The 14972-nt window shown below is 56.6% G+C and overlaps 2 protein-coding genes across 12 annotated transcripts in view; one reads left to right on the top strand and one right to left on the bottom strand.

Annotated features, from left to right (window-relative positions):
• The window catches only part of LOC139678607 (tumor necrosis factor ligand superfamily member 10-like), a 6456-nt gene extending 1159 nt beyond the window's left edge, over positions 1–5297 (top strand). The window contains exons 2-5 of the mRNA XM_071569561.1: positions 2487–2633; positions 2837–2873; positions 3254–3361; positions 3680–5297. Coding sequence (XP_071425662.1) covers positions 2487–2633; positions 2837–2873; positions 3254–3361; positions 3680–4116 — 729 coding nt within the window. The 3' untranslated portion in view covers positions 4117–5297. The remainder of the gene's footprint in view (positions 1–2486; positions 2634–2836; positions 2874–3253; positions 3362–3679) is intronic.
• A 5554-nt stretch (positions 5298–10851) lies between these two features.
• The window catches only part of LOC139678316 (H(+)/Cl(-) exchange transporter 5), a 41017-nt gene continuing 36896 nt past the window's right edge, over positions 10852–14972 (bottom strand). For all 11 annotated transcript variants that reach the window (XM_071569031.1, XM_071569026.1, XM_071569025.1 and 8 more), the window contains one exon: positions 10852–14585. In XM_071569031.1, the coding sequence (XP_071425132.1) occupies positions 14495–14585 (91 nt within the window). In that variant the 3' untranslated portion in view covers positions 10852–14494. The remainder of the gene's footprint in view (positions 14586–14972) is intronic.

A 14972-nucleotide genomic window follows, 5' to 3' on the forward strand; every position in this document is an offset into this window, starting at 1 on the left:
TCCTCACCCGCTTTGAGAAATGCTGCGACCCCCCCTACCAGCACCCCCCTACCAGCACTCCCCCCTTCCAGCTGCTCGTGTGCTCCCGCTCCTGTGCAGTCCCACCAACGAACCGTGTCGGGATCCCGCCATTCCCACCTCCCGTGGGGTCACTCGCGCCAAACCACTCCCAAACTTGGCCTTGATCCTGCCAACAGTCCCCCCTCCTCTCCCCCAGCCGCTGATTCCAATCCACAACAACCCCCCGGGAGCGGCAGGGAAACACCAGACAGGAGATCCCTGGGGAGAGGGAAACTCGGGGCTGCCACGGATGACACGCTCATCCCTGAGGGACCGGCAAGAAACGGGTCCTGAAGTGCCAGACATTCCACAAACCACCAGAGACGGGGAAAAGGGAAAAGCCCTGCCCACGGATGCAGGAGGAATAAACAGCCTGTCTGGATCCAGCGGAGCATCCTTTGGAGGGGGCTCCAGCTCTGCTTTGGGCTTTGTTTCCATCCCTGGGTCACGTGTGGTCCCGCTGGAGATAAGAGGAGGATGGGGGAGACAGAGCCCAGGGAAGAGCTGAACGGAGGAGAAAACCACAGAAATGGACCGATCTGTGCTGATTTCAGCGGCCGGTCACTGGATCCCTCCTGGGATCTATGCTGGAAAAAGGGAGCCAGTCTCCTGGAGCCCCTTTAGGCACTGAAAGGGGCTCTCAGGTCTCCCTGGAGCCTTCTCTTCTCCAGGTGACCTCCCAGCCTGGCTCTGGAGCAGAGGGGCTCCAGCCCTCGGAGCAGCTCCGCGGCCTCCTCTGGACCCGCTCCAGCAGCTCCCGGGCCGGGCTGACCCGGTCCCACGGGCATACCCCCCTGTCAGCGCCCCGGGCAGCCCGCGGGAGCCGCACGCATGGCCCGTGCCCGAACACGCACCCGCAGCGGGAACAGCCCCATCCCTCGGAATTCGCTTCCTTGGCACCGCCCGGGCGGTACGTGTGTGCAGGAAACACCCCGGGGGCTGCGTACAGACCCTCCAGGGAAACCCACAGCCCATCCGTAGGGAATTGTGCCCCCAGCAGGTCCATCCGGGAGCATAAGAGAGCAAAAAGGAACTCAAATTCCCTTCAGTCTGACGTTGTGTAGCTGTCCTGCAGAGAGTCCGTATGGATCCTGTGGAAAGAGAGGCTCTATTGATCCCAATATCACGTAGATCCAGAGGCTGCACTGATCCCAGTATTCTGCAGATCTAAAGGCTTTATTGATACCAGTATTCTATGGATGTAGAGGCTGTATTTATCCCAGTATTCTGTTGATATAAAGGCATATCTGCCTGTTGATGGGATATAGATCCCAAAGGTGAGTGCATCCTGGTGTGAGGCAGTGAGTACCCATAGCTGTGGTGGGCAGGGGGCTGGGGGGACTCAGAGCAAACCAGGATATGGGGGACACGTGGGGTGAGGGAGGTGGCCAAGCCCCAGGGGACAACATAGCCTCCTGGATCTGTCCTGGGATCTGGGAACCACCCAGGTGACAGAGCTGGGGGGGCCAAGCTGCCGGTGTGTTCATTCCCAGCTCCTGGCACACCGATTTCAGGGCAGCCATCCCATCTGTACCTCAGGTTCCCCATGCCCTGGACAGCAGCACAGTGTGCTGTGACCCTGTGGCCAGGTGTGACAGTCACCATGGTCACACTACGGCCAGAGCAGAGCCGGGACAGCCCTGGGACAGCCAGGGAAGGGCAGCTGGCCAAGGGAAGGCTTCCCATCCCAAACCATGAGCCAGCAGAGGGAAGTGCCCAAGACCCGCCTGGTCTGCCCTGGGACTGCTCAGGGTCCTGGCTCTGCAGCTGGAAGAGCCAAGCTGTGCCAGAGCTTGTTTTGCAATCCCAGCTCAGCTGAAGAAGCAGGAGGACCGTGGCCATGGCTGCCCAGGCACATCCAGCCTCCAACAGCAGCTCCTGCCTCCCAGTGCCCACAGAGCCAAGGCACCTCCTGGGGCTGGAGAAGCCTCATTCCCTCCTGAGGAGGGAGGAAGAGATAAAGGAGATGGATAATGGGAATTTTGGGTTCTTTACTCAGTGCTCTGTGGCTTGTGAGAGACCTTGAGTCCTGCCCTCCTCCTCTTGCTTGGAGCTGGAACTCCATGAAAGGGGCTGGCGTGCTTCCAGAAGAACTGGGAGGGGCTTCTGCAAGGGATCTTGGGAGGACAGGATGAGATTTACCATGTCCAATTCTCAAAAAACAGTATTTTGACTGAGCTCAGATCCACTCAGCCTCCTACCACCCTATCCATTCCACACAGGAGACACAGCTGGATTTGCATCCTGGTGGTGCCGCCTGCCCCACCACCAGCCCTGGGACTGGGACAGCTCAGGGTTGTTCTCTGAGCCCCCTGATGTCAGAGGAGCCAGGCTGAAGGCAGCTGTCCCATATCCATACTCCAGTGTGATCCTCACTGCTCCCTCCGTCCATCCCAGTATGACATCCCAGTTTGTTTCCATCCCAGCTGAAATCTCAAGCTCCAGGGAACACAGAGGAGCTGCGGTGTCTGCAGAAGCTCAATCAGCAGCCCGAGGGCTCCAGCCTGGAGGAGCTGAGCAGCAGCCAGACCTGCCTCAAGCTGGCCAGCACCATCAAAGCCTATGTGTCCACGGTGAGAGCAGGGACCAGGGAAGGGGGGGAGAGCTCCTGGCTGCCCCACTGCCTCAGTTTCCTCACCTGCCTCACCAAAGGGATGGAATTGGCAAGGATGGTTTAAGAAGGGGGCTGGACCCAGGTCCTCCACAGCAAGGAGGTGCTGGGGCACAGAGACAGTGCAATCTTTAACCATGAGACCTTCTCTCCTCTGTGGCCCAGGCGACAGAAAACATCATTCTCAGGAGCGCGATGAAGGGTGAGTCCCTCCTGGCCCAGCTCCGGGGGCAGCAGAGCCGGGATCCACGTCCATGTGCTGGGATGGAGCAGGCTGGGGGGCTGGTCATGGCCCAACTCCAGTGGTATGAGATGGGGCAGGAAGGGAGAACCAGGATTGTCCAACTGGGTGGTGAAGGGCACACGCATCCTGCTCATGGGCTGGAGGGACAGCCATGCCCATCTGTCTGGAGTCCAGGGAATGGGACAGCATAGACATGTTAGATAATGATTGACGAGACACTTCCATCCCTGAATAACCTTCCTCTCTGATGGGTCAGTGGAGCATTTCCCTGCCCTGCTGGCACAGGGCCGGGTGTCCCCATGCTTGGTCCTCTCCAGCCGCGTGTCCCTTTCCCACAGAGGCCCAGCGGAGCTACTTCAACACCTCTGAGGGGCAGGTTCCTGCCACGGCAGCCGGGAAGCCCTCGGCACATCTCACCCTCCGCCTGCACAGCCCCACCCAGGATGGTGAGTCAGAGAGTTCTGCTGGGCACCAGTGCGTTTCTGAGATGGGAACAGGGCAGAGAGGACTCCCGCAAAGGGCAGGGGACCAGGACAGGAGGTCAGGGAGCCCCACTGGGCACTGGGTGGTCTCTGAGATGGGAACAGGGAAGAGACCTCCCTCAAAGGGCAGGGGAGCAGGATGGGAGGACGTGTTGGATGGCAGGTGGGAACCACTCCAAAACCACTTTTCACCCCTCCAAGGTGAACGAGTGGGAGAGAACTCGAGCCACCCCTCCCCTTCCGCTGAGAGGTCGCTCCCCTCAGTGACCTTCCTTCCCGCAGGGCACTCGGGGCACTTCGGGAACCTGTCGCAGTCGTGCCGCCACGCCATCCCCCACTGGAGGCACGGCACGCCGCGCTCCCACCTGCGCAACTTCACCTACCGCGCGGGGCGGCTGCGGGTGGAGCAGCCGGGCAAGTACTACGTCTACTCCCAGATCTATTTCCGCTACCGCAGCACCAGCGCCCAGGACTCGAGCCCGCAGCTGGTGCAGTGCATCCAGTGGCAGCCACCCCACAGCCAGCCCGTCCTGCTGCTCAAAGGCGTGGGCACCAAGTGCTGGGCGCCCGGCGCAGACTACGGGCTCCACACGCTCTACCAGGGCGGAGTCTTCGAGCTCAAGGCCGGCGATGAGCTCTTCGTGTCTGTCTCCTCCTTGGCCATCAATGACAGCGACCCAGAAACCAACTATTTCGGGGCCTTCCGGCTCGACCTGTGACACCCCCTCTGCTCCTACCTGCCTGTTGATGTGCCCACGTGGCCCTGGGACAGTGGCCAAATGGCCAGGGGGTGGCACAGGGTCCTTCCTGGTGTGTCTTGTCTTTCGTGGTGAGGGACAAGCCAAAGAGGGCATGAGGGGTGGTTGCCCGCAGGGACCTGCTGTGCTTGGGGCCACCACCTGGGTGGGGGGAAGCCCAGGAGCCTGGAAGGGTCTGTGGAGCTACAGGGGACCTGCACTGTGGGAGACATCCCAGCCCTGGTGGCACATTACCTCTGGCACCAGGGCCACATCTGCCGTGGCAAGACAAAGTGTCCCCATAGCGGGGTGACCCTCCATGAGTCTGACCCCACCTCAGGCAGGGGCAGCCCCAGCCGAGCTGCAGGTGGTGGGCACCCTGGGCTGGGGATGCTGGGACAGCAGCTGGGGTGAGCAGGGAGCAGCAGCACGGGGGGGCACAGGGCTGGCACCCCCAGGGCACAGAACTGGCACCCCCAGGGCACAGAACTGGCATCCCCAGGGCACAGGGCTGGCATCCCTGGGGCACAGAACTGGCATCCCCAGAGCACAGGGCTGGCATCCCTGGGGCACAGCCTGTGGGAGCAGGGCAGGTCCAGCCTCTGAAAAGGAGCAAAGGAGTTTCAGTTTGGGCAGATCAGAAACCCAGAGTAATGCCAGGAAAGGGCTCCAGGGAGGGCAAAGAGCAGGACTGTGAAGTCAGAGCAGTCACCAGCCCTGGCACCACACCTGGCATGTGGCAGTGGTGACCAAGCCAGGCTGCACAGGACCAGGAGCTCCCCATCCCTGCTGCCCAAGCACCTCTTCCCTTGGGGATTTTATGCCCCCCAGCCCCTCCAGCCCTGGCAATGCCTCCCCTGCAGGATTCCAGCTCCAGGTGAGCCCAGAGGCCACAGCAGGACCTTGGAGGGACCCAACCAACTCCAGGTGATGGAGGCCACCTCAGAGGCCAAAGAGGGGTTCGGGCAGGGCAGAGCTGGCTCAGCCCACGGACACCAGGGTGGGCACAGCGGCTTTTTCTAATTACCCCTTTACTCTCTGTATCCTACTAAGACTGTGGGTGTGTATGGCAGCGTGGGCTCCCAGGAAGGATGGGATCACTCCCATGCTGGCCTGGCTGCCAGGGGCCCTCAGTGCTGGTTGGAATAAAGCCTGTACTCCAGCACAGGTCTGGCTCCTTTCCATCAGGCATCCAGGATCTCTGCCCGGGGTCTCTGCACAGCCACAGCACCAGGGCCAAACTGCCTGGGGCAGCAGGGACAGGCAGTACCCTGAGAGCTCCAGACAGAGCCCAGCGAGGGGCCCTGCCTCATCTTGCACCTGTAGCTGCCTCACCCCGTGGACACCTGGGGCAATCCCAAGGAGATTTGTTCCTGTTTCCCAGCCCAGTGTCTTCATCCCAACTGGGACCAGCTCCCCACCCAGGCCCTGGGGCCAGCCCCGCTCCTTCTCCCCTGCACCACTCAGCTCCCAGCGGATCCCGGGGCTCCTCCTCTCTCCATTTCAGGATTGCCAAGCCCAGCCTAAGGCACAGCCAGACCCCAGGGTGCTGTGGTGGGGCAGGTGCTATTCCCTCCCACAGCTTTCCAGGCCTGACTCCTCACCCTCTGCATCCTTGCCTGGAGGGCTGAGCCAGGTGCTTCCCACATTCCTCCACACTCCAGGACATTCCCACTCACCAGACCCTGTCTCCTGCAGGTTCCTGCTTCAGGGGGGCTGATACAACCGTCCCAGGGGCACGGTGGCATCCTGCACACAGACACCTGGACCAGCCCCAAAAGTAGCTTCCTCAGCTCAGAGCCTCCAAAAGCTCATCCAAAGCCAGAGAGCATCCTCCTGCTGCCTCCAGAGGGGTGACAGGGCTGGTCCCCCCATGGCAGGGCTTCAGGGTCCTATCTTCCCACTCCCCATGAAGCGAGGGAGGGACAGAGGGAGCTGAGCCCTCAGCTCTGCAGCACGTTGGGCTCTTGCCCAAAGCAAACAAGACCTGAAAGCACAATCCAAATCCCTGCATTTCAAAACCACATTGGAAATGATCCGCTTCCCTCCACCTCTCATCCCACCTCCTCCTGTCCCAGCCACCTTGGTGACCCACAACAGGAATGGTCCTTCCAGGGCTCTTGATATCCCCACCAGTTCTGAGCTCTCCTGGGGGGCACTGAGCTTATTCCAGCTCCTCTGGCAACAGCCATGGGAGTGCAGGGCTGAACCAGCCAAGCCAGGGCTGCAGGAAACGCAGCAGGTGGTTGCAAGATTTCCTTTGAAAGGGAGTTTAAAGTGGCCACGGCCCGCTGGAGCCGGCAGGAGGTTGTGTCTGCCGTGGAGGAAGCAGGGAAAGCAGCCCCGTGTGCGTGCGGGAGGGCCGGGCTCGGTGCCAGCGGGCGACGGGCCACTCCGCCTTCCTGGAAAGGAGAGCGCTCGGGGGCGGGTGGATTGGAGAAGAACTCCACCAGCTTCAGGGCAAAGAGCAGCCTCACCCTGGCTGGGGAGAGCCAAGTGGTGCAAAGAGAGACGGGATGGAATTCCTCGCGGTGAGGGTGATGAGGCCCTGGCACAGCCCACCCAGAGCAGCCTCAGCCCCCCGGGGCCCCTCTGCCCCTTCCATCGTGCTCCCTGTCCTGGTACTTCCAGCAGGTGGGCTGGACATGCCCAGCCTGACCAGGGACATGCAGCCTGGCTGATTGTTCCCACCTGGACAACACCTGGGAGGCAAGCAGGAGAACCCAGCCTACCCCTGCACCAACACTGCCCAGGACACTCCAGGAAGAGAGAACAAAGTGTGGAGAGACCTGGATGAGGACACAGCACTTCTCTCCAACTGAGGAAGCAAATGGACCAAAATACGGAAGATTTCTCCTAGAGACTTTTTTAAATTCTTAAAATTGTTTATTAAAAAAGACATTTCACTATTTTCTCTTGAGTATTGCTGTAAGTTCACTGTCATCATCATGGCTCAGCTTCGCAAACGAAGATTTGGGAAGGGCACTACCCAGGCTTGCTGCAAGCTGCTGGTGGCTAAAAGGCCGATACGGGATAGGCAGGTCCGGTCACAGAAGGCACAGTGGAACGTCTCTCTGGGTGACATTGGCAAGGAACGGTTCTTTCTGCATTGTGGTTTTTCCTCCAGACTGACTCTCTGTGCATTCTCAAAGGAAGCAGCAGCGTCGTGACTGGTGTGTCTCCATGAATCCCGATTGCAGGCCAGAGTGGACCATTGGGGCAGTCAATATGGCCAAGGCTGAGCTGTTGTTTCAGGCAGTCCTTGTATCTCTTCTTTGGGGCTCCTCTCTTGCGGCAGCCGGTGGCGAGTTCCCCACAGAGCACAATCTTCGGGAGGCAGTGGGTGATGCTCCATCCTGGAGACGTGCCCTGCCCAGCACAGCTGCGTTCTCATCACTGTAGCTCCTATTGGAAAGTCAGTGGTCACTAATCAACTTTACATAAAAGAATTGAGCTGATCCTGCTACGTTCTTCCCAAAATCTGGTTTGCTTAGGTTTTTTTTTAAATACAAGCATGAGTGGAAGCATCACCAGTGCCTGAGGTCCTGGAAGGAAGGGTATGGTGGAGGCACAACAGACAGTTCCTTCCAACAGATTTGTTACAAAATAAAATTGCGATGGTTCCCTCATCTTGGGAAAGTCTAATTTTGGCATCACCAACTCACTTCATTTGCATCCACCTCAGACTACAGAACAGTTATCTCAATACTTGTACAAACACATTGCCCACAGTTTCACCTGGTGCTGCCCAGCTGGGTGTGCTCAGCAGCAGCAGAGGCTGGACCTTCCCTGTGGATCCCGGCCAGATACCTCCCCGGAGCCAGGTGAGGCCAGGACAGGTGAGGACGTGCTGTGGGAACACAACACGTGCTCTGGGGCAACAGCAGCCTTGGGGCAGGGACCAAACCCTTCCACAGTAAGGAGCAGTTGGGCTTTCCCATGCCAAGGGCAGGGCAGATCATCCCACAAACTCCAGGGCTGCTTTCCCAGTGCCACATCCCTCAGGCTCAGAGACACACAGATAAAACAATGGAATTCCCCAAAACTGAAGAGCTCCAGCTCCCCAAGCAGCACATCCCTGAGCAGCAGCTCCAGACTCTTCTTTAATGGCCTTAAGCTGAAGGAGGGCAGGGTTAGATGGGATATTGGGAAGGAACTCTTCCATGTGAAGGTGGGCAGGCCCTGGCACAGGTGCCCAGAGAAGCTGTGGCTGCCCCATCCCTGGGAGTGTCCAAGGCCAGGTTGGACAGGGCTTGGAGCACCCTGGGCTGGTGGGAGGTGTCCCTGCCCATGGCAGGGGTGGTGTCAGAGACTGGAATAGTTAATGACTTAAACATTCCAAGATCACCCAAAGACTTTTGTCCACTGTAGCAAACTGAAAACAAACAGCTGCTCCCCAGCAAAGCCCACCCCTCCCTGAATGTGCCTGCTGGGACAGGACCTGTGAATCAGGGAAGTGGTGCCACTGTCCAGCTGCCCCAGGTGCAGAAGGGCCTGCAGACCTGAAGCTACAAACTGGGTTTCCAGATAAGGGAAGAGACTGGTAAGAGGCAAATCCTGTGAGGTGGGACAATCCTTCTCATCATGCCAATGTCCTCCCTTACATGATGACTCTGCTGTAAAACTTCAAAGACATTTCACATCTGGCCTGGGCTATTCATCTCAGGTGTTGGCCCGTGATCGATGCTGAGCCCTTGAAGGTGTCAGAGATTTGGGAAACCATCCACTGTAAAATTCCCTGCTCCAAGGGAGGTACAAGGTATTCCCACCTGACCTAGAAATGTGTAATAACTTGAAAGATCTCAGCAATTTTAGGGGGAGCTTCTCCCACCCTCAGTGGATCAAGACCATCATTTTGATCAACAGACAGTGAGGACAAAGTTTTATTGCTGGTTCCAATGGGTGGTGACTACAGATACCTTTCCATCTCCTTTTTTTCTTTCCCTTTTTCTTAGGTGTTGTTTTTATGCCTTAAAATTGGTGTATTCCTTATACATTTCCTTAGGTGTTATTTTCATGCCTTAATATTGCTGTATTCCTTCTGCATTTCCTCAGTTGTTATTTTTATACTTCAGTATTGCTGCATTACTATAGATGACAACACCCAAAATGGCAACAACCTGTTTACCTTTGAAACAAAATTATTCTAAAGTAAACCCTATGAATGTTTACCAACAGTGTTTTTCACTCTAATCCACACCAAGTGATTTATTAACAAGAATCTGAGTTTCCCTCCCGTTCTGGGGCGGGTCGTAACAGGCGGATGATGTTTAAGGTCCCTTCCCACCCCAACCATTCCATGGTTCCCTCCTGCTCTGCCCCAGACGGGGCGGGGGGGAGGGACCGCAGCGCTACCAACAATTCCATATTGACCTGATTTCTCACGGCCTGTCCATGTGGATTCGATCCCGACAGAAACTGCTTCCTGCAGCCAGTGCCAAAGGGGCCTCTTATCTCCCCTGATGAGGATCTGCCTTTACCTTGGCACAGGGGACGCCGCGGGCGTCCCATTGTTGTCCCATTTGTTCCGAACCGGCTCATCGCTACCTCCAAGTCTCAGTCTCCTTCCAGGCAAGATCTTGTTTTTCTTTCAAGTTCCCAGCTCGTCGGGAGCAGGAAATCCACTCCAAAAAATACGTCCCCACCCCAGGAAATCATTTCTTGGGACATTTTAAAGCACACGAGGAAGGCAGCGGGTGTGCCCCACCGGCGCTGCTGGCACCCCTCGCTCTGCCCCAGGGCACCGCTCCCTCCAGGGAAACAAAACCGAAAGCTTTTCCCTGCAGCACGAAGGATTCGCGGAGCTGCAGGAGGCTCGCTAACCCCTCGGGAAAACATTAATGCCGAAGCACTGAGTGAGCAGAGCTGACCCCGTGCAGGGTTCATCCAGCACGGAATCACAGATGGTTTGGGTTGGAAGGACCTTTAGAGGCCACTTAGTCCCATCCCATCCCAGCTGTGCAAGCTCCCAGCCCCTCCCATGAGGTCCGGCTGAGGAAAGAAGGGGAGATCTCTTTACTCCGCAGGGGATTTCTCTCCTTTTCCACAGCCAGTTGCCTTTCCCTGCTCAGGCAGCCCCGGGGCGGTGGAGGCGATCGCAGCAGCTCGGCCATGCCCTCCCACTCCCTCGCAGCAGCTCGGCCATGCCCTCCCACTCCCTCGCAGCAGCTCGGCCGTCCCCTCCCACTCCCTCGCAGCAGCTCGGCCACCCCTTCCCACTCCCTCGCAGCAGCTCGGCCATGCCCTCCCACTCCCAGCTCGGCCATCCCCTCCCACTCCCTCGCAGCAGCTCGGCCATGCCCTCCCACTCCCAGCTCGGCCATCCCCTCCCACTCCCAGCTCGGCCATCCCCTCCCACTCCCTCGCAGCAGCTCGGCCATCCCCTCCCACTCCCTCGCAGCAGCTCGGCCATCCCGTCCCACTCCCTCGCAGCAGCTCGGCCATCCTTTCCCACTCCCTCGCAGCAGCTCGGCCATCCCTTCCCACTCCCTCGCAGCAGCTCGGCCATCCCTTCCCACTCCCTCGCAGCAGCTCGGCCATCCTTTCCCTCCCTTCGCAGACCCCGCTGGCCCCGCCCCGGCTTGGCCCTTGCGATGATGGAGCCGAGCACAAGGAAAGTGCTGAGGCAGCTCCATCCCGGCTCACGGGCCCTGTGTAACCACAGACACGCAGTTTGCCCCTTTGTTTCCCCAATGACACAAGCTGGAGACAACAGGAGAAGATAATTCCACTTTTAAAGAAAATTAGTGTCCCATTCAAACTCCCAGAAAAGGGTAATCCCACTTTTAAAGAAAATTCCACACTTCGTGTCCCATTCAAACCTCCAGGAAAAGGTAATTCCACTTTTAAAGAAAATTCCCCACTTTGTGTCCCGTTCAAACCCCAGCACAAGGATGGGGGAGTAGAATCCTGGAATCACACACTAATTTGAGTTGGGATCTTAAAGATCAGCTCATTCCAAGCCCTGCATTGGGCAGGGAGGCTCAAAGTCACTCCCCACACTCCCATCCTGCATTTGACAGGCGAGTGCATCCAGCCCTCGCCCCAGGAGAATCCCAAATATCGTAATGCCATAAATAGGATATTGCAAAACCCGCCCCAGGTCCCTTCCTCCTGGGTTACTCATCCAGGGGATGATCATCTCCGGCTCTGACCTGCATCCCCAGCTGTCTGCTGAAGGGAATCCCAGGGCTCCTCCTGGAGTAAAGCAATGGAAGAGCAAGAACTGCACAAGGCAAAACACTTCCCAGCAGCAGGAAGTGTCCCAGGGAGGGAAAGCCCTTCCAGGCATCACTGTGGAGCAGGGCTGAGAGAGAGCACTGACAATAAACATCTGGGGTTGCGTCTCTCTGCTGCATAGAGGTTTTGATGAATCCTGGACTGGTTTGGGCTGGAAGGACCTTGAAGCTCATCTCATTCCACCCCCCTGCCATGGACAGGTCGTTCCAAGCCCTGTCCAGCCTGGCCTTGGACACTCCCAGAGATGGGGCAGCCACAGCTTCTCTGCCCAAACCTGTGCCAGGGCCTGCCCACCCTCACAGGGAGGGACTTCCAAACTAACCCTGCCCTCTGCCAGAGTGGAGCCAGAAAGGGCTAGTTTTTGTAGGAATCAAAGGAATTCAATGAAGGCAGATGGGGAGCAGCCAGGAGCTGGTACAGCCCACAACTCCCTAGGGAAGGGAAGCTCCAATGCCAGTATGGAGTGATGCATCCATCCATCCCTGCAATTTCCCCACATGTGCCTCGTGTTCTGCATCCCCACTGGAGCTAACACAGTAACAGGTAATTTTGCTGCAGGTTTGCCTACACAGAAACCACAGCTTAGAAACCATCCTGGAGCTGGAACAAGGACTTTCCTCACATGGACACCGTTTTTGTGGGATAATGGGGTGAGCAGGCTCTGCAGACAGGCAGAGCAGCTCCAATGCCCTGCTCCAAGCTCCCACTTCCACCTCACCCACATATTCCAGACCTCCAGCCATTACAGAAGGAAAATTATTATTTTCCACATTCAAAACAAGCAGGAGGGGAGGGATCTGCGCAGCAGGAGGCACAGAAAGGCCTTGGACTGTTGGAATGTTCCCGTTCTACTCTCCCATTAGCACCACATTTAGTTTGGCATGATAAGGACCTTCTGAAATCCCACCCACACCAAGGATGGAGCCTCCCTAAAGCACAGCTCAACTGGCTTTCCCTGCCTTTTCCAAACTCCCACCCTCCCAGGCAGGACTTTCCCCAGCCAGCATCCCAGGGCACCTCTCCCACTAAAAACACAACCCATGGGACAGACACACCAACGGCTGCTGCAGAGTGAGGAGCTGCTGGGCAGGTGTTTCCTGCCCTGAGCTCCCATTCCCAGACAGCAGAGCAGCTGCTGCCCCTCCAGCACCGGGCTCCCTGCCCTCTGCTTCCCCAGGAGCAGCTGGGATAACCCATCAGCCAGCTGGGATGTTCCTGCTGGGATGACTCTCCAGCCAGCTGGGATGTTCCAGCCTGTGCACGGGTTTCCCTTCTGGCACCTCCTGCTCTTACCTTCCCCTGGGCTGCTGCAGCCTTCCCGCAGGGACAGGAACTGGTTCATGGATCTAATTGAAGCGGACACCATATTGTTCAAGCTGGAGCCTTCCTACATATGATAAGGTAAGGAGAAAGTAGAAGAGATTTGTCTTTCTGGTATCCCAAATGTGCCCCGGGGAAGAGAACCCAGCATGTACAGGACAGGCATCCCTGGGAAGGAGCTCCCAGCGAAGTGGGAGAAGGCAGTTTCCTCTCTGGACTCAGCCCCAGATCCCAGACCTCCTGTCCTCCAAGTAGAACAAAACCAGGCATTTAAAGGCAAAGCTGCTACTGCTGGGCTGGGTTGAGACAGCACACAAAGCATTCCAACCATCTCCTGCTGCACAAAACCACCACAGACCAGCCCAGGAATTTATTTTCCAAGCAGAAGGAAATCAGATCTGTTGGTGACATCTTGAGCTGAGGCAGCTTTGAGTTGTACAAGAATTCACTACCAGGTGCAAGCAGCAGCAGCAGGGATGGGCTGCTGGATGGCTTTGGAAGATAAAGGATCTGCCTTTTGCTCCATGGAAAGATGAGGAATGTTTGCATTTGACAGAATCTAAGATGGACCAACTTCCAGCCAAGTCCAGCCAGGAGTCCCCACTCTCCACAGAACAAGTTTATCATGGAGCGTAAAACTGTGGCCACGATGAACAGCATCAGCCTCCCACAGCATCCATAAACCTCCCAAATTCCAGGAAATGGGCACAGTTTTATTAACAGGAAAGTAATTTGGTCAGTTCTGGGACAGGGATTGAGGAGCACAGAGGGGTGTGGTGGACCAGGGTGGGAAGGGTTTATTGCATAGTTGTTGGCCAGAGGAGACCTGGAGCGGTGCCACAGGGAAGTGGCTGTGCTGGAAGTTCTCCAGCTGGGATCCAGGGTGAGGAGGGAGCAGGGAAGAGCACACCTGTGGACATTCTGGGTGCCGGGCTCTCCACTGGGACAGGTGGTGAGGAGGAGGAGGTCACCTGTGCAATGTCCAACACCATCAGGGCTTTTGGGAAAGGGCAGGAACATCAGACTCAACCTCTGGGATTTTAATGACATGCTCAAGGGAAATCAAGGAGAAGGAATCCTTGGGCATGGATCTATAAAAGGAATCAAGATGGGAACACATCTGTGAACTCCTCCTGCCTCCTCCTCGGGGGTTCTCCTGGCAAGGCAGCAACAGAGCAATTAATTCATTCACTAATTAATCAAAACCAGCTTCTTCCCAATGAGAAACTGAGACCACTTTTAAGAGGGGTTGGTTTGGGGTTTTTTTTCCTTCTTTCAGCCAAGCAGCCTCAGCCAGCCAGGTTTTATTTTGCCCTCCCCTATTTTGGCTTTACAAGGTTCTCATTTTTCCCCAGTGGCTCTGTGGGAATACACCACCCTGAGTACAGCCATGTCCCTCTGCCACCACCTGAACACTCTGCAGGACCATCCTGCTCCTTCCACATCTCTGGAGGTGCACAAACACTTGGGCTTTTCCTCCCCAGGTTAGTAACAACAGTTCCAGTGAAAGAGAAGGAGGAAATAAAATTCTCTAACATTTTGCTTTTACTCCTTCATGGAATCTTTCCAATGCAACTTCACAAAAGCAACGTACATAAAGTCTATTTTTCTTCTAAAAAGAAGATCATGTTCCACAGATTCTGTAGTGCAATTGGTTATCTGGTAGAAAAAAAAATATCTTCTTCAGCTCCATGGAGGAAAACTCTGGAAACAGTTCCATGGTCTCAATAAAAATAGGAAAGTCTGTCCAAGTTGGGCTACAAAGTTCCATGTGTGTGGACACAGTCCCTACAGTCTGCCTCTAGTTGAAGAGGATGGAATCTGGGTCCTGGTTGGCCATCTGTGCAATGTGCTTTAGTACATCCTTTTTGGTGATGATCCCCAGCAGCTTCCTGCAAAATGGAACATGTTTTTAATGCACCAATATCCCTAGAAGGACCCCTGGCAGGGCTACTTGAGGCCCTTGCAGGGGCTGAAGAACCTTTTGGGAATTTGAAGTGACACCTACACAAAGGATTCACCCCTGGGAGAGTGGGCAGGCCCTGGCACAGGTGCCCAGAGAAGCTGTGGCTGCCCCATCCCTGGGAGTGTCCAAGGCCAGGCTGGACAGGGATTGGAGCAACCTGGGCTGGTGGGAGGTGTCCCTGCCCATGGCAGGGGTGGGATGAGGTGGCACTGGATGGGCTTTAAGGTCCCTTCCAACCCCAACCATTCTGGGATTCTACGAAGTGTGACACTCACCACTCCCAGCAGACTTTTACATCAGTATTTGACAATAA

Source organism: Pithys albifrons, chromosome 14, assembly GCF_047495875.1.
Source record: "Pithys albifrons albifrons isolate INPA30051 chromosome 14, PitAlb_v1, whole genome shotgun sequence".
NCBI classification, from domain to species: domain Eukaryota; kingdom Metazoa; phylum Chordata; class Aves; order Passeriformes; family Thamnophilidae; genus Pithys; species Pithys albifrons.